The sequence below is a fragment of the Aythya marila genome (assembly GCF_965140915.1).
Source record: "Aythya marila genome assembly, chromosome: 4".
In the NCBI taxonomy this organism is placed as follows: Eukaryota; Metazoa; Chordata; class Aves; order Anseriformes; family Anatidae; genus Aythya; species Aythya marila.
This window is the reverse complement of record NC_139045.1, coordinates 62,291,242-62,314,593: the sequence shown is the minus strand read 5'-3', so window position 1 is coordinate 62,314,593 and position 23,352 is coordinate 62,291,242. Positions and strand designations below refer to the sequence as shown.

Here is a 23,352-nt window from a genome sequence, read left to right as displayed (position 1 = left end):
TGCCTACAGCTACGTAACAGTACTACCAACTTCACGCACAAATTAAATTCAATACAAACTTAGACTGTAGTACAAACAAACAAAATCTATATCAAAAATGTCAGTAGGTAGTATTTCAGGATTACAAAGACCTTTTTAATCTTTTAGGACCTTAAAGATGTAGATAAAAATAAGAACACTGCAGAAATAAATACACTATAAGAGTCTTCCTGAATTTTTCCCTTTCATAAAAGGAAATCAGTACCAAAGCACAGACGACAATATCATCTGGCTCTATCATAGTGTGCTGTATTCTCCAACATGCTAATTTAGATCCCTATTATATAAGCAACCACTCCCTTCTTGTTTTAAGAGCTTGGTAAATATTAGCTTTATCACTCTGTGACACTCAATATTCCCTGAGGGCTTCTAAGGGTGTTAGTAAAAATAAACAACATCCATTCAATTAATAACCAGCCCATAAGAGCAGCAAGCAATCAACAGCATGGCAAAGTTCTCTTAAATAGTTTTCTTCTACTGTGCTCTTGAATGCAAAGGAATTTATAGCAGAAAAGTCATTGACTAACTCCTTTTTAATTTTTTTCTAATGAATGTTAGTGCTCACGGAAGGCATTGGGTTACCAGACTGGAGTTCTCTATTCATTCACAGAAAAACCATTTATCCACAAAACGAGCAACAGTTCAAACTCCTCCACGCCAGTCAGAGGAGTTATCTCAATGTATATTCAGGTACCTCTACAATGCAAATACTCCCCTCGGTCCTAAAATTGTTCTCTACCATGCTTCCCATTAAATACTCTGCCTAACAGCTTTACCTGTAAAGATATGATGGGGATGAGCTATGTAAAAATACAGTGGAAGTTAAATAATGGTTCAGCAGAACTGTAGCTTTAAAAAGAAATAAAATGATCAGAACACTTTACAAAAATAAGTTTGGATTCAGAAGGTTTCAGTCACTAATCTAGAAATCTGGGGACAGCATGCTGTCAAGAAGGCCTTCTTCGTTGACATCTCTACTAAGAGAGATGCCATCACCTCTCACAGCAGACTTGCCATGAGACCCAGCTTGGCAGGCTTGCACATTTTTCTTAATACTTCAAACAATCTTCATGTGCTGTTGTGAACAAAAAAGCACTAGTGAAATCTTACAAATACCCCTCTCAGATAATAAAAGTTATCTGGTTCTAACACACAGCAATCAAGGCACGCAAAAAAAAATACAAATATAAACACTTGTCTAAGCGTGAAATATAATGGGCTATTTGGGAGGTTCTTCTGGAAATAAACCAAGACACAATTAAACCTTGCAGGTGAGGAGAGACAATTTCTTGTTTGCATTTTTCAGTGCAATCAGCTAACTCGATAAATTGTGCCGACACGCCGTTCCTAAATACCTACATAGTGAGAAACTGAAAAAGAAGAAATACTGATGAAATAGTAGCAGACGAGCCAAATAGAACAAGCAATGATAGGCAGCTCCAACTACCCACCCTGCCAAAGGCAATTCTTTTGAGTAGATTCCTATAGAAGAATGCTTTCAGAAATGAAGCCAAAGGATAGTATCACAGTTGTTAGAAATTAAAACCGAAGCCAAAAGTCAGCAGGATGCAAGCACAGAGTCCTGGAGCCACAAATCTCCATTCACATACCAATTTCACCAACCAATTGAGAAAAAATCACTTTCCAAACAGCAACATCCATCTATTCCTTCCCTCCCTTCTTAAACACCTAGTTCTACTTCTCCAAGCACAGCAACATTCACATACCATCCCTACTGGCAAGAAGCTTAAGACAAGCTAAGTGAAAAGGTTAGGCCAACTAACGAAATGCTTCAGTTAGCACAGAAGCTCATAATTGTCCAGCACAGAGGACTCCTGACAGAACAGCCTCGCTTTGCAGGGCGAGAAGCAGGAAGTATTTTGAGGAATACTAACAGAGGAAGCAGTTCTGTCATCTAATAGTCCTTCCGCTCTTAATTACTAATGAAACTTTGCTCGATGAAGTAGAGAATACCAAGACTTGCCCAAATTAGACATCTGGGTGTGAAGACAGGCCAATCCGCACAGGACAGGACACTTGATGCGGTTTTCCTTTTGCAAGACTGTACATTGGCTACTTCTGGTCAACATTTACTGAGTTTTTGAGACCAAGCATGACAATTAGATCCAGAATTAGCACAATATTAAAAAAATAAATAAATAAAAGTGCTATCCCACCAAATCCTCAAGGGATTAAGACAACCCTCTGTATTCCAGCCTATGCTTCCACTCCTGCAAGTTCCCACACCGGGTTGAGCATTACCTGCTTCTTTTTCATCATCTACTACTAGATAACATGAGCCATTTCTGCTAACACCCTTCAGTTCCCAGTTGCAAGGGACAGCAGAAAGACAGAACCTCAACCGCTTTCCTCCTCCCACACACCTGGTTTTCAGGACCTCCTTGCCCATGAATAGCTCCCAGAGGCCTGAAACATTTTACAATGTCAGCAAATAAATCAGTACAGTCATATACTCCCATATCACACCAATCCATGTCCAGCAAGAGTAGAAATATCTGAACCACCACATTCCACCTCCCCAAACCCCAATTCATACTTGTATTGATGGTTTATTTTAATGGAAAATCATTTAGGCTTGGGAAGAGTGGGTTGATTTAAAACCTGTATACACAGCCTAATGCATCCACATTCCTTCTTGTCATCAAAATCAAGGAACTGATTGCTATTAATAATTGATGTTTGTTTGTTTTGGTTTTTAAACAAGTTATCCCTACCTCCAATTCCAGATCTGCCTTCAGGTTGATTTTGGTTTTCTAGTTTGTGTAGTTTACCATTCTCTTACTGTTACCTTACTGACCAATTCTGCCTTCCTAATTTTTCTTTTCAACAACTTACCATTTCCTTACTCTCTCCATTTTATTCTAATGTTGGTTTTTTTTTTTTTTTTTTTCAGATTCTACTCTGTCTCACACCACTCTCATTCCTTCTTCCCTTTATAATCTTATCTCCTTCGAGCTTGCTCCAGCCGCACTTACTTCTTGCATTAAAACTCCCAAAGTATCCTAACACTCACTGAAACCACACACACACAAAAAAAAAAAAAAAAAAAAAGGAGAATAGAAAGAAGGACAATATCCCTCCCTTGCCTCACAGACAGGAATTCCTAGCTAGTGGAAACATAAACATTACCCTTAGCTTAAAACTGATACTGATTTGTTTTAAAACTGCCACCAGCATGTCCATAGAACATGAATCACACTGCTTCTACACAATGTGTGACACCAGAGGAGGAAAAAGAACACAAGTTTTCACCTTCAGCTCGCTGATGCACAGAAGTATCATTTTTTTTTGCTAGAGAACTGAAGATCAGCCAGCCCCAGATGGCCAAGAGGGAATAAGTAAAATAACTTTGTTTAAAGGCAGGGGGGAGCAAGCAGTGGGAAAAGGTCAAATCTGAAAATCTCACACTAAACACATGAGATGTGATATTTCAAAGACATATTACATTATTTCCTACTCTTCTCCTGTCCAATGATCCCAGTGACAGAGGAAGAGAAAAAACAATGCCTTGTACAGTAAATGTGAGGCTAAATATGTACAGCATACAGACCAGCTGTAACACAGACCTGAGAGGCAGGATATACAGAGTTGGAAACACACATATACACATGCTTCAACAATTGAGCCAAATGAAGGTGATGAACCTCAACAATTTGGCCTTCTGAGGTGCTTGAAATGGCACTAGGCACATTTTACCCTTCCATTCCGAGACCAAACCACTTCTTTATTTTACAATATCTTACAATAAATCTATTATTGCAGTGTTTGCTGCTAGGCCATCAGGATGAGTGGAAGAAGCCTCTATTACAGCATCATCTAGGGGGGACAGGAGGAAAAGCAGCCCACCAAAATTTAGCTGCTGCTCATGGAAAATAAGCTGCACTTGAAGTACAGGATTCCTACAGCCAGCAGGAGATTCAATGAATGGCAGCTCCTGAGTGAGAGGTAGGAACCAGCAGGAACACACATCAAAACTCAAGAATGCTTGAAAATCCATGTTCGGCAAGAGGTCTTGCTACATGGTGCTGAACAGGAGTAGTGAAAGGATTCCTCAGTTTCAATGGAAAACTCCTGAGGAAAGCTACCAGTGAAACAGCACTCCGACTGTCAATCCTGGGCATTTATTATGCTCTCCTCACACAGTCACTTGGAATTGTATCTACTGACTCACATGAGCACAACACGACTTCAGGCTGGGTTTAGGTTCATTAAAGACAACATTTCATTTTGTTTCTTCGCAGAGCTCTGCACGAGTGAAAATACACGCATGGTTTTGCTAAGGGTTTCATTTTGTTAGCGGCAGGTGGTTCATTTAAACCACCTCTGTGAGTATTTCTACTTTACATCTGACCTGTGAGGAAGACCTCCTGCCCCTCTTATGAGAAGTTAATGACAGAGATACAACTGTATTCTTCAAGCTAATGACAGAGGTACGACTGTCTAATACGCAATCAAAGGAATGTTTGTGGGTGCATCTCACCAAGGGATTTGGGCTACATATTACAATAGATACGATCACGAGCACTTCACAAACATCACAAGACGTTTATATACACTCAGAAACTGTAAGGATGCTTATGCTGACTATGGGAAACAAAAATAAAAGCCACAAACGCTCTAAAACAGCCCAGAGGTGCCCTGACACAGTAACTGGAAGAGCCGCAAACCGCTCTGTACACCGGATTCGCGGGCCGGACCCCGAGCCCTCAGCCCCCGCAGCCCGCCGGCCACCCCCAGGCCACCTCAGCCCGCTCCCAGCAGCTCCACCGGGACGACCACCCGAGGGGGTCGCGCCGCCCGATGTCGCGACAGCGGCAGGCGACAGGGAAGGCCGGGAGGGGCCCGGGGCGCCGGCGGCGGGGCCGGCACTGACCTTGCCGCAGGTGCCGTCCCCCAGCACCACGAGCTTGAGCTGGCGGTCCGGGCCCTCCTCCGAGTCCGAGTCCGACATGGCCCCCGGCCCCGGCGGGGAGGGCGGGCGGCAGGCGCGGCGACGGCCGGGGAGCAGGGGAGCAGGAACCGGCGGCGGCGCGGTCACGGAGCCGCCATCTTCCCTCGGCGCCCCCGCCGTCGCTAAGGGCCGCGCTGGGCGAAACCAACGGGACAGCGGAGGGGAGGGGGGAGAGGGGATTCCGACAGCGAGCCCCGCAGCCGCACTTGTGAGCGGCCGCGGCTCGCTCCCTTTCTCCCCCCCCCGCGTCGGGTGGGCGAGTGGTTCGGCCGAGCGCCGAGTGACGCCCGGCGCTGTAACTAAGCAACGAGGGGAATGGGCGGGGCCACAGCTAGCCACGCCTCGGGGGCGGAGCTAACGGCCCGCTCCGGCCCCGCCTTCCGCCCGGGAGCCTCTTCAGCCGCCTCCCCGCCGCTCGGGGCCGAGGCGGGTGCGCGGGGCCGGGGGCCGGGCTGCGCCGTGCCGCTGGCCGCCCGCTGCCGCCATTTGGCGTGGGATCCCCCCGCGCCCGGTCCGAGGGGTCTCGGGTCGGTGGCTCATCGGGTGTCACAAAGTTCTGCACTCATAATTAATTCTTGGTCTCAGTGATGGTCACGTATCACAAAGTTCTGTGCTCATATAATTAATTCCTGGTCTAAGTGATCGTATCACAACGTTCTGCACTGGTAGCATCACACTTCTTTCCCACCGCCACAATTCCTACCCAATTTCATCCACAGCTTTCAAAATTTATTCTTGGCTTTTCTTTTTTAATCTATAAGGAGTGACAGATTTCCAAGGAAGTTAGTTGAGAAGCACTGGATTGAGGCAAACTCCCTGCTTTTCACCTACCAGCACGGTTTCAACTGTCTTGCACCCAACCAGCAGCACCACCAGTCCAAATCACTGACTACTTCATGTCACTTGTCCCACTGGGATGGCCACCCCATGTCCTGCCAAGTCCTCGCATACCTTGTTACCCTACAGGCCTCCAGCGAAGGGCATTTTCTGGCCAGTCACTTTTAAGACTTACAAAAGGAAAATAAAAAATAAGCAAGTCCTTTGGATATTTCCTCTGGAAGCACAAAAAACATGGTCTGTGAGCCTGCTTAAAAGGTAATGAATTTGACAATGGAGCGATGTTTTCATTCTAGCTCAATCATCTTACATGGCTAAGGCTCTTTGTTCTGTTGTTTGGTTGGGCTTTCACACAGCAACAAGATATATTAATATTTATTTTAAAATGTACTAGCATAGAAAACAAATATGATAGCAAGCATCACACCTATGCCAACCTATTTTCCTCAACTTGCAGTTCAGCCACTCTTGACAGCTGTTTCTGTAATCTCCAAAAGCCACCAAAGACATCACAGTTTCCTTAGGCTACTTACTCAGAACTTTTTTTAACCCTATAGATAAGTGGTAGTAAAACCTTACCCCAACCAAATTTTAAACCATTATTTTGTTATGCACAATGGCCAATGGTTTATAACCTTCTCTTTACAGCAATCTTTCACATATTTGAAAACTGTTAGTATGTCTTCAGTCTTCTTTTCTGTAGACTAAACAACTCCTCTTCTTTCAGTCTTTCCCTGTGTTGTCTTCTCTAGACTTCTGATTATTCTTGTTCTTTTCCTTTGGCTCCTCTCCACTTTCCTTGAGTGTTGTGCCAAAAACTGGATACAGTACTTTGGTTGAGGCCTTATACGTGCTGAGTAGAGTGGAAGTATTACTTCATGTGTCTTACATACGAGACTCCTGTTTATATATCCCAGTATGATGTTTGCTTTCTTCACGGTATGACATTGCTGACTCATACTGTTTCTGATTTACTGAAAGAAAAAAAAAAAAAAAAAAAAAAAAAAGAAAAACACACACACACACCACAACCTCTGAATCCTCTCCTGTTATCAGAATTTCATACGCTTATGGTTTTATTCCTATTTAACTGTGGTGCTTTCTACATGTCCCCATGGAATTTCATCTTATATTTCAGGTTACTTATAAAATTTGTCAATATAATTTTATTCATAGTACTGTCCTCCAAAATGCATGCTACATCTCCCAACTTGGTTTTATATGTAAATTTAAGAATTGTATTCTTTATTCCAAAGTCATAAAACATGCGATAATGCCAGATCACCACGCTCCCCTAGTTGCCATATCCTTCCAGTATGACAAGTGATAACAATTCTTGGTGCAGGCTTTAAGCAAGTTGAACAAAAGAGACAGCATAAGGTGTATAAAGTATAGACGTACTTTAACAAGCTATAAATATTTAATACAGCTTTGTATAACATCTGAATAGAAATAATTCCTGTTTCAATCCCTTTCAGGTTTTGTGTTTGCAATGCATGTCAGAAGTTTTCAATCTTACAAGTACACAGTTTTACTGAATCCTCAGTGGGATCAAGGTTCCTGATGCAAAAAAAAAAAAAATTACTCATGTATCCATGCATCTGCAGAATTGAGGCTAAATGCTTTCCCAGTGACATTCTTAAAGAGAGAGAGAGAGAGACTAATTTCTAATGGAAAACCAGACAGACACACATCTATGTCACTTTCTCTCTATACTTGAAAACAAATTAAGCGTGTTACTCATCAACTATTTTCCATTTCAGATCATCTTTTGGCCTAATTATACTGCAAGTTATCCTAAGTAAGAACTTCAGCAAGATCAGCACCAGGGCCCAGCTGAATGGCAGCTCTCAGGAGAAAGAGCAATGGGGACAACAAATGTGGAATTTTCCTTGAAGACTTCTGACACAGAGCTGTTGTACACTTACCATTAGGCATTTAAAAGTTCCACATCTCTCATCAGGGCAGACACATGCTTCAGTAAACCGCTGGAAATATTGGTGGAACTATCCACAACCCTGCTGATTCTGCCTCAGTCACCTTAAGAAAGAACAGAACAGATAAATTCAAAGCTTCCCAATTAAGTTACCTAAAACTCATGAACAAAAAGGGCGGTTTTTTCCTCCTTCCTCCAGAAAAAGATGTTTATATCAGTGCTCTCATAGCACGGGTTAGCAAGTGAAAACACAGCCAGGCTCCTCATCCTTCATTACATTTTTTTTCCACCAGGAGCTTAGCTTTAAGTTTTTCCTCACAGAGGTCTGTAGCTCTGTCGGGGGAAACTTTTCCACTCAGGTCCCACGACCTTACGGCAGCCCCAACCCTTGGAGAACTCTCTTTTGGGAAATACGGGCTCCCAGCCCAGAAGGGAAGGAGCTGGGCCATGTGAGAAGATGGTGACCCTGTGCTGACAGGGCACCTGCCAGGAGGCAGGGGTGGCATGGCAGTCATTGGGCATGCATGCTGCTCCCCTCAGGGTGAAGGGGCAGAGGCTGAGGAGAAGGCATGAAGAAGAAAGGTTGTTAAACCCCGGCAAAATAAAAATTCCCCACTGCTTTTTTGTGTCTGAGAGAAGATAATTAAGAGTGATTTCGGGCCACAAGTGCAAAAGCAGGACAGTCGGACAGTCGGAGAATGTTCTAGACTCTGTGTATTTCACTTGAAATACAACAAAGACACATCTGTGCTATAATACATCTCCCCAAACATAATTTTATTCCTACAATACATTAATTTGTCCTCTAGAAAATCATCTGAACTTATTAAAAGTTATCTTCATCACCTAAGTGAGTAAACAATACAGAACTATTTTATCATGTCCTTAAAATTGTCTTAAGGCTGCATAACTGATCTGCTTAAATAAATGTTTGTATGTTAAAGCATCATTTTGCAAATAAAAAGAAAAAGTTGTTATGGGTAAAAAATGGATGTTTGTGATTGACCACCATGAAAGGTGGGGAGACAGCAGAGTAAAATAAGTAGAACACTCAGCCCCCAAAGCCTTCTTGCAGTTGTTAAGTGCATGGAAAACAGTGAGGTACCAAAATCCTTTATGGCCATAGGAAAATCAGTGTATGAGACTAAAGTTGCCCGGTGCTGTCAAATCTTTAATTGAAAATAGAAATACAAAAGAATACCGTTATTTTGATTTATACTAAAAAAAATCATTTTGACAATTTTGATTTATATAGCAGAGAAGACAATCAGGCTACATGTCTTTATATATCTTATTTGTCAAAGTTCAGCAAGCACATTAGCATTGTGCTGTGGTTATTTTACAGAGTGATATAGGTTGTCGATTCCAGCAGGCCCTCTAGAGAGAAGTTCAAATGTTTTTGTCATTGCAATCTTAACTTGTTTGTTTAATTCCCTAACCTGATGGTTCTTGATCAGTTGGGTTTTTGAAACACCTTGCAGAAGTCCCTGGGAGGTTGCTGAGAAGAGTAAACTAAATGTCAGAAGGCTTAAATTTAGTCAACATAGGTTTCCACTTTCAACTGAGACTTTCAAGAGTCCATAAAGCTTTGTTTGTTTATTTTTATTGCTGCTGCTGCAAACTAAGATCACTACTTCCATAGGAAATATCCATAGTAAGAATCAATCATTTGCATCATCCTTCCCTGTGTCAGACCTGTGGATGTTTCTCACATTCTGGTAATAGTTGTGAATCAAGCTCAATGAGGTAGAAATCTGGACTGATGAAAAAGGAACAGCATGTGTAAGATTCTGCAACCTTGCTGCCACCCTAATCAAGAATCCAGGGTCTTTAGCTAGCAAGTCATGCTGTTGTCTTCAGATCTTGATGGAAACAACACATTTATCAGTTTGACTGTACGGGAACCTCGTCCTCTATTACCAGTACAAGCCCCTCCTTTATCTGCTGTTCTGCTGTTTCTTATTGTGCTTGTACACACACTCATTTCCTAATATACTTCATTCAGACCAGTTCTTCTGTTTCAAGTCACTTGCAGCTGAAATCCATAGACCCTCCTAATCTTCAAGATGTGAATTCCTACTACATCTGTTTGAATGAGGGAAGTGTCTTTCCTGAAAAGTGAACATGTTGCAGAAATAGGTGGAATGTGCATCAATAAAAAATAAATAACATCTATTATTATGGTGATCTTGGCACCCTGCTCCAGACCAGAGTAGAAAGCAGTTGTTAGTGTTCATTGCAGTAGAGATTTCCAAATAAAAACAAAACAAAAACAAACAAAGAAACAAACAACAGCAACAAATGGTTTGTTCTTCATTGGTATCATCTCTAATGTCTTTACCAGATCATCTTTCTTCTGTGCTGTTTGATTATTGTGCCTTGAGTCAGGCTGAGTGATTAACACAGCTGACTAGACTGGCAACTGAATGGAAATGGCAAATAATCATTTGTTTTTAATACATGTAGAAAACAGTTCCTACTCAAGTTGGAAATCCTTGCTTTTGGAAGGGCATTCTTCCATCTTGCTTTCTGCTAAGCCAAGGTTGTTTAAGGAATAACTGCTTTAAGTGCTTGTTGATTACAGTGATGTAAATGTCTCTGGCCCAGACGCTGAAGTGAACAAGACTTTCCACACAGGAATATGGTTAAACTGAAGGCCGCAACTTTTATGAACTACATTGCATAATAAAACAGGGAAGAACCGCTAGCCAGATGTTCCCCACAAAATAACCAGTAAAACAGGACCAGTGAGGTTCACCAGGCACAAGAGTATGGAGGCCAAGCTAAATGTTTAAGAGAAGGCTAACCTCATCTTCCTTCCCGCAAAAGTGAAAAAGGCATTTGGTCCCAAATAGTACATCTCCTGCTACCCAGTCTGTGCTGGCGAGAGAAGAGTAAATTAAATAGTACAGTGTTGTTGTTGTTGTTGTTTTCTTTTTTTTCTTTGTGTAAGGTGCTAAATTTTCCCTGCACTGTGAAAAGGGAAATAGCTAAATAACACCTGGCCAGTACTTAAGACACCAACAGTAATTCTGGCCACAGCTAACCCGAAAAACCCACATTGGAAACTTGCTCTCCAGTTGTGTGAACTCACAAACAAGTTCTCTGGTCTTTCCATTAGCCAAATTTGCTACTGAAGCCACACCACATTTTCACTGTGGTAAACATTTTTTCTCGCTGTTGAAGGAAAGCACGCTAGCCAACTCAGAGTAGAAAATTCAGCTAAAGGCAGGCTAAATTACAACAACAGCTAGAGAAACAAAAGAGGTCAAAAAGACCTTCAGAACAAGAACTTTTGGAGGAGAGGGAACTTACATTCACACAAAGTAGGTCTAACTGCTACTGAAAGAGTCACACAAATTTGGAATTTCTTGCCTGAACACCGGGGATCACGGGGAACTCTTGTTCCTTGTCTACAAACCACAGTGCTTGTTTGAATAATGGAGAAAGCTGTCCTTTTCACAGTGTTGACCTGATGACAGTCTAGTGAAAGGCCATGCCATGAAAATTTTCTTCCTCTTACAATAATTAAGGAAAATAATTCTCAGCCTCTTTTCTAGCATCTAAGAAGGCAGGATTGGAAGCAAACACCTGAATCATCAGTGTCCTCTTATAGAATCAGAAGAACCAGAAGGGCAAAACCAAGAAAAACTCATGGGCTGAGATAAAGACAGTGTAGTAAGTGAAGCAGAACTGCACATGCAAGTAAAGCAAAATAAGGGATTCCTTCACTATTTCCAGCAACAGACACATGTTTAGCTATGTCATGGAAGGCAGAGCCTCAACATATGTAACAGTTACTTGGGAAGGCAAATGCCATAATCCTGAATGTCCTCCCTTCCTCCTCCTTTCCCCCAGCTCTTATTGCTGAACATCATATAGTAAGGAATATCCCTCCGGTCAGCTAGAGTCAGCTGGCCTGGCTGTGTCCCCTCCCAGCCTATTGCTCACCCCCAGTGTACTTGCTACAGTGGCAGAATGGGAAAAAAGAAAGGCCTTGATGTTGTACAAATGCTGTTAAACATCAGGGTGTTATCAATGCTGTTTTAGTCAACAATCCATAACATAGCACCGTACTGGCTGCTATAAAGAAAATTAACTCCATCCCAGCCAGACTCAGTACACTACAAAACCTGAGCTAGTGCCTACAAATTAAACCATAAGCTAAATTCATTGATCAGAGCTCTCTGTCATTATGTTTGGTGCTTAAACTGTCTTGTAGTTCTTGCCTGATGCTTTTTTCATCCTGTAGCTTCAGCAGTCTTATAGTTTATAATCTTTAATTTTATCGGTCTAACCAAAACACTGCCTTTCAGTTTCCTTCAGTCTTTTTTTTCCATTCTAGTTTCCCTTCAGTGTCCCCTATCCCTTGATCATCTTAACAGTTCCCTGCACTTGTTCTAGTCCCATTTACCAGTCCCTCCAAGTAAGCATGTTAGAGAGTCAGATAACATCTTAGCAGTCTTTTGTCCAACTCCCTTCTCTCTGTCTTAAGTCTTCAGCCAATAAATGCTAGGATTGCATTTGTTTTTTCACAGATAAATCACAATGGTGACATACAGTTCCAATAGATCTAGCAGCCAATGCATTCCCTTGTTTAATTGTTAGTTATGATGTGTTATCTTCTCCTGAAGATTCAGTTGCTAGTTTCCAAGTGCAGCCATTTATATATGGCTGAATCTTATCCCACAGTCAACCAGTTCTTTTGGCCCAATATCTTGAAACACTGCTATAGCTTTTGAACATTCTCTTATCAGTTACTCAGACTAATCCTTCTTTTTTGTGGTCAGCTCATCAAGAAATGCAAGATTGCAGCTGAAGCATAGAGCTCCTTGAGGTAGCCCAGCCCTTCCAACATGACACTTCTTTCAGTAATACCATAATCATTTTCCCTTTAGCTAGTCCACCCGTCTTACATATAATTTACTGATTTCCACCTTTCTAACTTGATGAGTAGCTACCCTGTCTTTAGTAAAGTCCACATAGATGATACCTACTATATACCTCTTGTCTAAAAAATCTTTCAGCAAAGAAAACTGTCACGTCAATCTGACACAATCTACCTGAAATAAACCTGTGTTGCAATGTATCCTATTTTCTACTTGCCTAGGGGTCCTTATTAATTTTTCTTTTCTCACACTACGCTTTATGCCAAGAGAAGTCCCTTGGAAGTACATCAGTAAATGCTTTTATATAGTCTATCAATCTGTGAAGATATGATCTACTCATGAACAATTTACAAGAAGAAAAAATCTGTTTTATTAATTGCAAATGATTATTAAAATGTCCCTGATAGTGAATTTGTCCTTTTCAGCATTTTTGTAGTTGGCCTCTCCAACAATTATCATTCTTTATTGATATCTGTCCCAAGAACTGCACATACATGAGCTGAATGAATCTTGACCTGGGAAATTCACTACCATCCCTTTTCTGCCAAGCCTAACTGACCTGCTAAATGTCCTACATGATGTCAGCCTCAAAGGCAAGATTAGAGCTCAAGGCCTCCTACCTTGAACTCTCCAGAAATACATTTATCTCCGTCACTAAACCGCAGGTGTTACAGTCATGACTGCTCTATCTAAACAGGCAATTCTGTGTTCACTGCAGCACATGCCAACTGTGCTTTCAGTGTGCTCTAAACTAAATGGTTCCCTAGACTCTTAGGCTTTCTTTTACTAGTCTCTGAATAGCACAGAAAAAATATTCTGGGTTATGATCTGCTTGGCAATACCTGAACCTCTGTTCCAGCAGCTTTTTTTTTTATTTTTCAGAAAGAGATCTCTGCAGACTTTAAGTGATGTTTGTTATGCTCATGGTTATGCATCTGCATTGCTCTTCAAGAAGACCCCATACTGTATGGGAAAAATCTGTTGCAAGTCCAGTTACCCAGAGACTCAGATGTGAAGAGATAAAAGCCTGTTGCTCCTGTCCTTCACAGCTCCACCTGCTTGTCTATAAATATCTTAACTGGAAGGTACTGGTGATCTAGTACAGTCATCTATCCTGTTGAATAAAACTGCTTCGTTGTTTCCTGGTTCTGCTCTATGACTGTGGCAAGTTCCTGTTTCTTTCTTTATGCCTAGTTTGCAAGTTGTAATTTTTATGGAACAAATATGAGCCAATGACTTGTTGTGTAAATCACCTAGAGAACTGAGATCCTCATCCCTGACAACGAGTTTTGGGCTGCCTTGCCTATACAAGCAGAATAGTCTGTCAGTTGTACAACTCAGCCTGATTATTTAATATAAATATATATATATATATATAAGTAATTATTTCATCTAATTACTTAGCTGGATGCACACTTTTCTGTGACACCTTCATGGAGACATAGGTTTTCACCAACTGCAGACACCCAAGCTTGATTTTCTTGACTAGACAATTATTCCAGTCCAAAACAAGTTTGAAATGTCTGTAAAGTGTCATTTATTAGCCTCCCACTCACGCTGTGTTGCTGCTGGAGAATACACGAGATGATGGGCCTGATGTTACCTCCACAAACCATCCAGCCACTCACCCACCGAGCCATGTCAGTGCAACCTGTCAGCAAACGGAGGCAAAGATGATGGCAATATTAAATACCCCTGTGTACTTTGCCAGGAAAGTGATCCCCATTTCAATAACCAAATGTAGCACGTCTTAATCAGCTCTGAAATGTCTATTGTGCCCGAGAGGCATTCTTGTCACCAACCAGAGTGACAGAGGGCTCTGACACATCAGAGAGCAAACAGCTGCAGCAGCTCGAGATGTTATCATCCCCACTCCCTCCATTATTTTCTACCACACCTCTGCCCACGGTTACCACCACCACAAGAGGTTTGGGAAAAATGAATGTGTACCCATACCTCCGTCACACCTCAGCCTCCTGTGAGCAGCAAGGCTGGGCACATATCCATCCCTTCTGCCATCTTGGCTATCCAGCAAGCCAGGCAGCTCATGTCCTGGCTGGGCAGCTGGGGAGGATGGTCAGATTCAGCAGCTGGCCTGTCATAGCTGTAGTAAACATACTCTCTTGGATATTATTGGTGTTATTTAACACAGTAAAGCTCACAGTTCTGAGATAATGTATCTCAGCTGGAATGACAGAGGGCTAGAGTTTCAGAGACTTTCTGTCTATCCTTCTTATTGCATACAACAAACTAAAATGAGAATGAACTGCTAATAATACATGAGTCTGACCAGCAAAATAATGTCTGGGATAACTGATTTTCAAAACTCTCTTCTAGTGTGTTATCAAAACTCACTTACCCAAAACTCACCCAAAATGCTTTCATTCAATGCTAGTCTAAGTGCTCCCAAACTAATTTCCTCCCAGGAAATTTCATATCTTTGAGGCCTCTTAAATTACTGCTGCCAAAACTATAGGTGTTCTTGACAGAGCTGGATTAGCTTTATGATATGATTATCTCAGATCTATGTCAGCCAAACTGTTAGCAGCCAGAGGAGTATAGAAAATGGTCAGTGAGTAAGAGATTGTTAGGGGTAGTACATGAGGAAAAAATAAAAGTAAAGATTGTGACATGATTTACATAACTAGTTCTGTACTCAAGTAGACTGCAGTTAAGGTTTTGAGGATATGCAGGTGTTACTAATGATATTAGGCGTTCTTTTCAATGTCTTGAGGCTTTCATCACATATCCCTGTAGAATCTAATAGTTGTTGACTATAATAGAATAATCTAATAGAATCTAAACCTGTTGGTTTGGCTAACTTGTTCCTCGGGGAAAATTCTTGCTGATTAATAGATAGAGTAGATAGATAGATAGGTAGATAGATAGATTGATTGATTTTCAGTTTGGCAATATATTAAATTAAGAATTTGTACAGTTCATTGCAAGTGAAATACTATGAAATACAGTGAAAATTAAATACTGTGAAAAAATACGCATCTAGAGTGCTAAGAAAACCAAGATTCAGACATACAATTAGGTGTGCTAAGTCTTTAATTTTTCTCACCATGCAACACAAATTGAAATGTTTGGTGTGATTGCTATAGTTACTTTTAACTAGAGTAACCATTTTTATAAGAAAATTTGAATTTTGTCTTGATAGTGTTCCCTTACATGGACAAACACACTCACTCCCAAGCCACACACACAGATGTGCATTTTATGTGTGACTGTTGGAGCACATCAAATGAAGTGGCTGGATTTTAGATTCTCACTGGCAATCATAAACCTGTTGGAGGCTGTGCAATTCTGTCACTTTGCTTTGGTGCTTCAGTGGCAGCTGTAATCTTCTGAAAACAACAACAAAAAAAATTGCTCTCATAAATGTCTGAGCTGTTTGGCTGAGTTCCTGAGATCCTTTCCCTACACAAAACTGCCTCCTCCTCAAGCTCTGTTAATGCACTGAAGTGTTACCAGAGGTCTCCACTGATCTCACTGTGTCACGCAAGAACTTTCCCAAAATATTTCCTGATGGATTTTAAGCATTAATTGGTGTGTGTTGGTGTGTTTTCATTTGTCCTGAATCATTCAGTGACTGTCTCAAGTGCAAAACAAGGATCCTTGAGCCAGACTCTTGCCATGCACATGCAAAGCATTTTTGTGAGATCAAAGGAGAAAATCTGGCTAGTCTGAAGGATGATATCACGGCTAACCCTGTTTTATTTTCTGAGAATGAATAAAGCTTTATACAACATACAATGTAAACACAACAGAGGGCATGAGCCTGTCAGCCTATCACTGACATGAGACATGCATACCTGGATTCTGACAAGGATGTTTTGTGAGCAAATGCAATAATGAGGCTTTTAAAAGCAGGCATTTAAGAATAGTGACTGGTACAGAGCTGTGCTCATACAAGTTGTGATTTAAAAGGCTGGAGGCCTCAAGGTGAGCAACACCAGTTCTGTTTGTGCCTGAAGTTCATTATTTCCTATTTATAGTGTTCCTCAGAAACTCAGAATAATCTTTCAATCCAAGACTTTTTGTTATCTCCGTTAATTCAGATTCAGCCCCCAAAATTAACTGGTTTGCAAGAAAGAAGGTCAAGGAAAGACATGCATCTTGTCTGTAAATAATAATAATTATTATTATTATTAAAAGCTCCCTGCCTGCTTGTTTAATGTGCTAACATGAGAACATTAGGGCAAATGTACCATCTACTGCTTGGTTGCTCCAACTGCCTGGAGTTTTTGTTAATTTATGGACTCGGTTATGTAGGCTCTTAAATCCAGTAGATTGGTGGGTGGTAAGGTGGATGGTTAATGAAGAAACATGGAGTAGGAAACTGCTTTAATGCCTGTTTTATATGTATCTTGGGTAACATTTTTAGGAGGACAGGAATCAAAGATTGTAACATTAAGAAACTCTCAAGACAGGAATAAATGTACATGGTTTAAGGCACCCCTAAAAATTATGAGATGGCTAATATCCCCATGATTCTGTGGTCTGTTCTAAAACAAAAATATTAAGCCTAATGTTTGGCTCTGTATAATAAAAACAGATTATCTAATGGTTTCCAGTGGGAAATATGAGAAAGACTGTTCATAAAACCTCCAAATAGTTATGAATTATAAAGACTTCCTCATTTTCAGTATAAACTGAGACCCCGATATAAACTATTAGATATTTATCCACATGCTCTCAAAGGGACTGCACGTGGACATTTTTAATTAACATTATTTGCAACACCTTCCTCAAGTTGTTCATTATTAATCTGACGTGTTTTGAAGTCCTTACCAGAAAGTTTTCATCACTTACTCTAATTACACCATTCTTATGTGACTTTAATACTTTTAAAAGGATACAGTGATTTGTAATCTATACTTATTTTAATTAAAAAAGAAAACTCTGTTTAAGTAATCCAAGTCATAGCATACCAAAAAAAAAAAAAAAAAAAAGTCAGGAAACATTAAATAAACTTTGGTTCATTCTCTTTAACATGCTATTAGGCCTTCTCTGTAAGGAGAAATATATATATAGAAAGAGAGATAATGTAAAAGAAAAGACACAACTTGACAAGCTTTCTGCATTTCCCAATATGTCTCTGTTGTCCCCATTTCAGCCAGCCCTTTCCAGCTCCCCCAAATGTTTTGGTGTTTACTAGTGGGCATAAAACAAGAAAATCACCCTCAGTTCACCTCACGTGTACAGCAGGGCAGTTCTTTTCAGCATCAGTGTTCAGAGTGATGCTAAAGCTAGGGTACCAGCTTCCTTGTCTTGCCTTGTTTGAATTATTTTCCTTAGCTTCTCTCTTTCATGCAGTTACACCCACTGAAGTCATACACCAGAACTGCATGGTTAGCAGTCACTGAGTCTGCAGAGATCTGTTGGAGGTTTCAGCAGTGGTAGCAAAGGTAGAAAATGTGTGGGAAAGTATTGCCATGACCCTCATGCTCTTGTCCACAAAGGGTAGATCAATGGTAGATCAAGATGATTTCTTCCTGGGGAATGGTGAACGTGACTGGAAGTGCCACTGGAGAGACGTAAGAGATCAGCAAAGGCTGAGTCACACCATGATAGTCACAGTCACACCATGATAGACACAGAAATACCTGCTCATTCCTCCAGGTCCAACAGACTCACATATGCTTAAACCTTTCCTCTTTGGCTAGCAGCTAACATATTGAAATTCAGAGTCTTAAATAAAACCAGCACTTGGCATTTCCTTTTGAGAGCACGTGTCAGACTGTCTGCAGACTCCCTAACACTTTTTCTTTGCAATTGCACCTTTTAATTGAAACTTAGTGACAATTGACTCTGATTTTGTAAATAATAGCTTAAACTCTAGGACACAAGATGGCAGTGTCAGACGCAATGTGCCAGGGCAGCAGGGGACTGCAGGCTGGCTAAGCTGCATCTCCTGGGAGTGGGGCAGGAGCAGGCAGCACAGAGGACTTGGTGCTCTCCTTGATTGCCCCATGGAAATATTGCTAGGAAATTAAGAGACATTTTTGTTCCCAGAATATATAGAAAATACCCTGCAGAAGGGATAACAAACAGTATTTGCTGCAGAACTGGTCTTACTTCCTTGCAGATATCTGGGATCTCTACAGTTTAATACTATGTTAGAACATAAAATAAGATATGCCTTCCAAAGTTATCAACAAAAACTGACCACTGTGAATTTGCTTTTCTTTTCTCTGGGCTTATCTTAGCAGAGAACAGAGATCTAGGCTGTTTTTATTCTTTTTTTTTTTTTTTAATTTATTTTATTTTATTTTTCAAAACACTTATATCACTTCTCACTATAGCTGGTTAGAGTGAGTCATAGTAAGAGCTCAGTCTTTATCAAAGGCATACAGGAAAGTTTATTTATTAGTTCTTAAATGCCATGGTTTTGTCTTCTTGCTTGCTTTTGGAAGCTCACTACAACTAACATGTGAGGTTGAGGGTGATGAAAGAGCAAACACGATTTAAAACCTGTGGCCAAAGCCCCAGCTCAGACCTGGCAGAAATGAACCATTTTTGGAGTCCAGACACCTGGAAAGGTCTCGGTAGGGACAAAGACTTTAATGACCCTTTAACCACACCACTATGTCCAAACCCAATGATGGCAATTAACACTCCCTGGTCTGCTGAGTTTGGGGCTTCTTAGTGGAGTGTTCTTGATGACTTCCCTCGTGCTGCTGAGCACCTGAGCCCCAGCCCTGCTCCTGGGGAAGGCCACGGGACTGGTCCTTTGCATGGACCCTCCTGGTTCCAACCAAGAAACACTTTCAATGAGCTTCATTGCTTGAGCAAGGACTCTTTAGAATTGCTCTGACTTTTCCTTATGCTAACTTGATGGCACAAAAGCCTGTCCTTGGGAGGAAAAAAAAAAAGGGAGCAAGGAAGACATCTGAGAAGAAAGTCGAAATTCTGTGTGGGGCTGTAGGCCCTGTTCTGACCCACACACTCCAAAGCCAGGTAAGCACACAGTGTTTGGTGCTGCCAGGGAGATACAGAGGCAGGGCCCTGTCCTACAAAACTGTAGTGATTAGGGGGGAGTCAGTGCTCAGTCACTGGTGGATGGGAGCAGGTGGGGTGGTCAGGCACTGCTGCTGGCAGCAGGGAGCAGAGCAGTGAGTCCCATGAGACCAGTCTTCTAGGGATCCCTGGTGAGACCCATGCTGTAGCAGTTTGATCCTATCCCATCCCATCTCACATCACAGAAACAATTCAGAAATGGGGAGATTCATGACTTTCCCCAAGAAAGCCTGACCCTGCACTGCTCCATGCCTCAACCCCTCTTCCCACCTCAGCTCCACGGCCTGGCCAGACCCCATCCTAAAGCAGTGCACTTGAACAGGGACTGATTTTTGCAGCGATGCTGCTCTACCAAGGTGCTGTGTGCTGCTCAAGCTTACGCACTTCTCCAGTTGACCTAGAAAGGAGAAGATCAAGTGGGAGTGAGAGGAGAAAGGATGAGAAGCTGGCTGAGGAGCCAGGCAGTGCAAGCACTGGTGGGGACCCTCCAGAAAAAAAGGGTTAAAGCACCCCGACAGCAGGTAGCAAAGAGACGGGAGGGGACACAACACTTCCTCCATGCGGTATGGGGACAAGGAGACAGGGCAGGGATCCTGCTTGAGCACTCCCTGGCTGCGCCAGTGCCTTGCCATGGGATGTGCTTTGGGGCTGCCTTCCCTCACAGAAGCTGGTCACTCGGTACCTGATATTTGACTTGTAAAAAGCGTGAGAGATGTGCTTAGCTCTTGGAGAAACTGCAATACACCTCAGCCACGCCATGGATGTTTGACTGGAAGCCAGCTCCTTCTCAGCAAAATACCTCTCTGGGAACGAAGAAAACTCAGGCAGGCGACCCACGCAAGTGCTAATTTGAAAACTCATGGAAAAGGAGAAAATCTCCAGCTTTCTTCGTTAAAAGCCATTGTGGTGGCCAAAACACTTCAGTGCCTGGCTCACCGGGCTTGCTCTTGGCGGGGCCGTTTTGCTGGAGTCACCTTGGGAGTGCCAAGTTCAGGCGGGACTTGCGACAATCTGTCAAAATTCAGCACTCTCCTGTCGCTGACAGTTCCTTGTGACCGCCCCGAGCTGTCACCCGAGGGCAGCCCTTCCTCTGCCCACTGGCTGCACCCCCCCGGCCCTGCCGCTCCCCTCGGCCCCCGCTGCCTCGCCGCAGCTCCGGGCAGCAGCGCTGCCGTCAGGGAGTGTCTTGCAGTAAATAGGGAAAAAAAAAAAAGAAAAAGAAAAAGAAAAAGAAAAAGAAAAAGAAAAAGAAAAAGAAAAAGAAAAAGAAAAAGAAAAAGAAAAAGAAAAAGAAAAAGAAAAAGAAAAAGAAAAAGAAAAAAAAAGAAAAAGAAAAAGAAAAAGAAAAAGAAAAAGAAAAAGAAAAAAATGAAAAGGAAAAGGAAAAGAAAAAGAAAAAGGAAAAGAAAAAGAAAAAAAGGAAAAGGAAAAGGAAAAGAAAAAAAGGAAAAGGAAAAGGAAAAGGAAAAGGAAAAGGAAAAGGAAAAGGAAAAGGAAAAGGAAAAGGAAAAGGAAAAGGAAAAGGAAAAGGAAAAGGAAAAGGAAAAGAAAAAGGAAAAGGAAAAGGAAAAGAAAAAGAAAAAGAAAAAGGAAAAGGAAAAGAAAAAGAAAAAGAAAAAGAAAAAGAAAAAGAAAAAGAAAAAGAAAAAGAAAAAAAGGAAAAGGAAAAGGAAAAGGAAAAGGAAAGAAAAAGAAAAAGAAAAAGAAAAAGAAAAAGAAAAAGAAAAAGAAAAAGAAAAAGAAAAAGAAAAAGAAAAAGAAAAAGAAAAAGAAAAAGAAAAAGAAAAAGAAAAAGAAAAAGAAAAAGGAAAAGGAAAAGGAAAAGGAAAAGGAAAAGAAAAAGGAAAAGGAAAAGGAAAAGGAAAAGAAAAAGAAAGAGAAAGAGAAAAAGAAAAAAGGGAAAGGGAAAGGGAAAGGGAAAAGGAAAGGAAAGGAAAGGAAAGGAAAGGAAAGGAAAGGAAAGGAAAGGAAAGGAAAGGAAAGGAAAGGAAAGGAAAGGAAAGGAAAGGAAAGGAAAGGAAAGGAAAGGAAAGGAAAGGAAAGGAAAGGAAAGGAAAGGAAAGGAAAGGAAAGGAAAGGAAAGGAAAAGGAAAGGAAAGGAAAAGGAAAGGAAAAGGGAGAGAAAAAGAAAAAAAAAAGAAAACTAAAAAGTAAATAAAGAGAAAATTTTAAAAAGGAAGTAAAAAAGAAAAAAGAAAATAGAAAAAAGAAAAAAGAAAAAAGAAACTGGAAAAAAAAAAAAAAGAGAACAAAAAGAGACAAGAAAAAAGAAATAAGAAAAAAAGAAAAAGGAAAAATACGAAAGAGTGAAAATGAAAAGGAAAAAAATAAAAATAAAAAAGGAAAAGGGAATAAGAAAACTAAAAAAAAAATGAAAAGAAAACGGGGAAAAAAAGAAAAAATGGGAAAAAATAAGAGAAAAAATAAAAAGAAAATAACAAAAAGAATAATAGAAAGAAGCAAGAAAAAGAGAAAATGAACAATGAAAAAAAAAAAAAAGTAGTTAAAGCGGAGCTGTCGGGTTCGCGTGGGTTCGAAGTTTTTGCGAGTCGGGGAAACGAGGGAAACAGGGAATAGGAGAGACGAGTCCGCGGGTGTTTTTGTAGGGTCGCTCAGGGGATGCCCCACGAGGAGCAGGGCGATCCCGCAGCGTCTCGGGCGTGTCACGGGCGGGCAGCCCTGGCTCGGGTCTGCCCCAAACACGCGTGGCTCTGCCTGGCCCTGTCTCTGGTTAGGCCTTGGGCCGCGTCCGAGAGCATTTCGTGGGGAGACAGAGAACGGCAGCATCCGCATCCCTCCTCTGCTCCTCGCTGCCCTGCCTGGCGACTGTGCCGGGGATACCCACAGGCTGTTATCCCTGCCCAAGGGAACTTTTCCACCGTCAGGGAGGCAGAAATATTTAGGGCTCACAGAGACGGCGGCGAGGGGGTCTTCTCGCCCTGCAGCGCTTGGCACGGAGGTGTTCGTGAAAAATAAAGGAATAGATTAAAAAGTCAGCCGGGGTGCGGAGGGGCCGGGGCCGTCGGGAGCATCGCATTTCCAGGACATGGAGCGGCGGTACGGGGATGCTCTGAACGGAAAGTGGCTCCGGGCCCCTTCGTTTGACCACTGATCCTCCCCCCGAGCCTGCTGTTCTGTCCCCCTGCGCATCCTTACGTCGAGGAGAGCCAGGAAAACCAGCCCACGGAGGCGCCTCGGGTTTGGGGGTTTTCCAGCCGGGTTTTCTCCGACGTTCGTTCCCGATCGCCCCTTAAAGAGGCAGCCGGAGGGGCTTGGGTTCGGGAGGGGGCCGAGGGGGAGGCTGTGGAGGCCGTGGAGGCCGTGGAGGCCGTGGAGGCCGGAGGCCGGAGGCCGGCCCTCCCTCGAGGAGAAGGGGCTCGGTGCAAACGGCATCGGGGCCTCGCCGCCGAGCGTTTCAGCCACATATGGTGGGTGGATTTAGGTGTCAAAAGCCGGCGAATTAGAAATGGTAATTGTCCGTCATTATGGGTGAAACGCGATCTATCACAACAACTGGAACATGTCTGGGCGCTAGCAAAAATAATTTGAATGATTAGCGATCATTATGGATGTCAAGCCGCGTCCATTAAGTTGTATGGAGAAATTACCCTTGACGTGCGGAATCAAGCTCCAAGCGTACAGGCCTGGCATTG

General features: G+C 42.0%; 1 protein-coding gene across 5 annotated transcripts in view; it reads right to left on the bottom strand.

The window, feature by feature from the left end:
- Nucleotides 1-5,299, bottom strand: part of RAB28 (RAB28, member RAS oncogene family) — a 65,119-nt gene extending 59,820 nt beyond the window's left edge. For all 5 annotated transcript variants that reach the window (XR_014317441.1, XM_082759625.1, XM_082759622.1 and 2 more), the window contains exon 1: nucleotides 4,934-5,299. Coding sequence is in view for 3 of the 5 variants with exons in the window: in XM_082759622.1 (XP_082615748.1) it covers nucleotides 4,934-5,011 (78 nt within the window). In the remaining 2 variants the exon portion in view is untranslated. The remainder of the gene's footprint in view (nucleotides 1-4,933) is intronic.
- Between the last annotated feature and the right edge of the window lie 18,053 nt (nucleotides 5,300-23,352).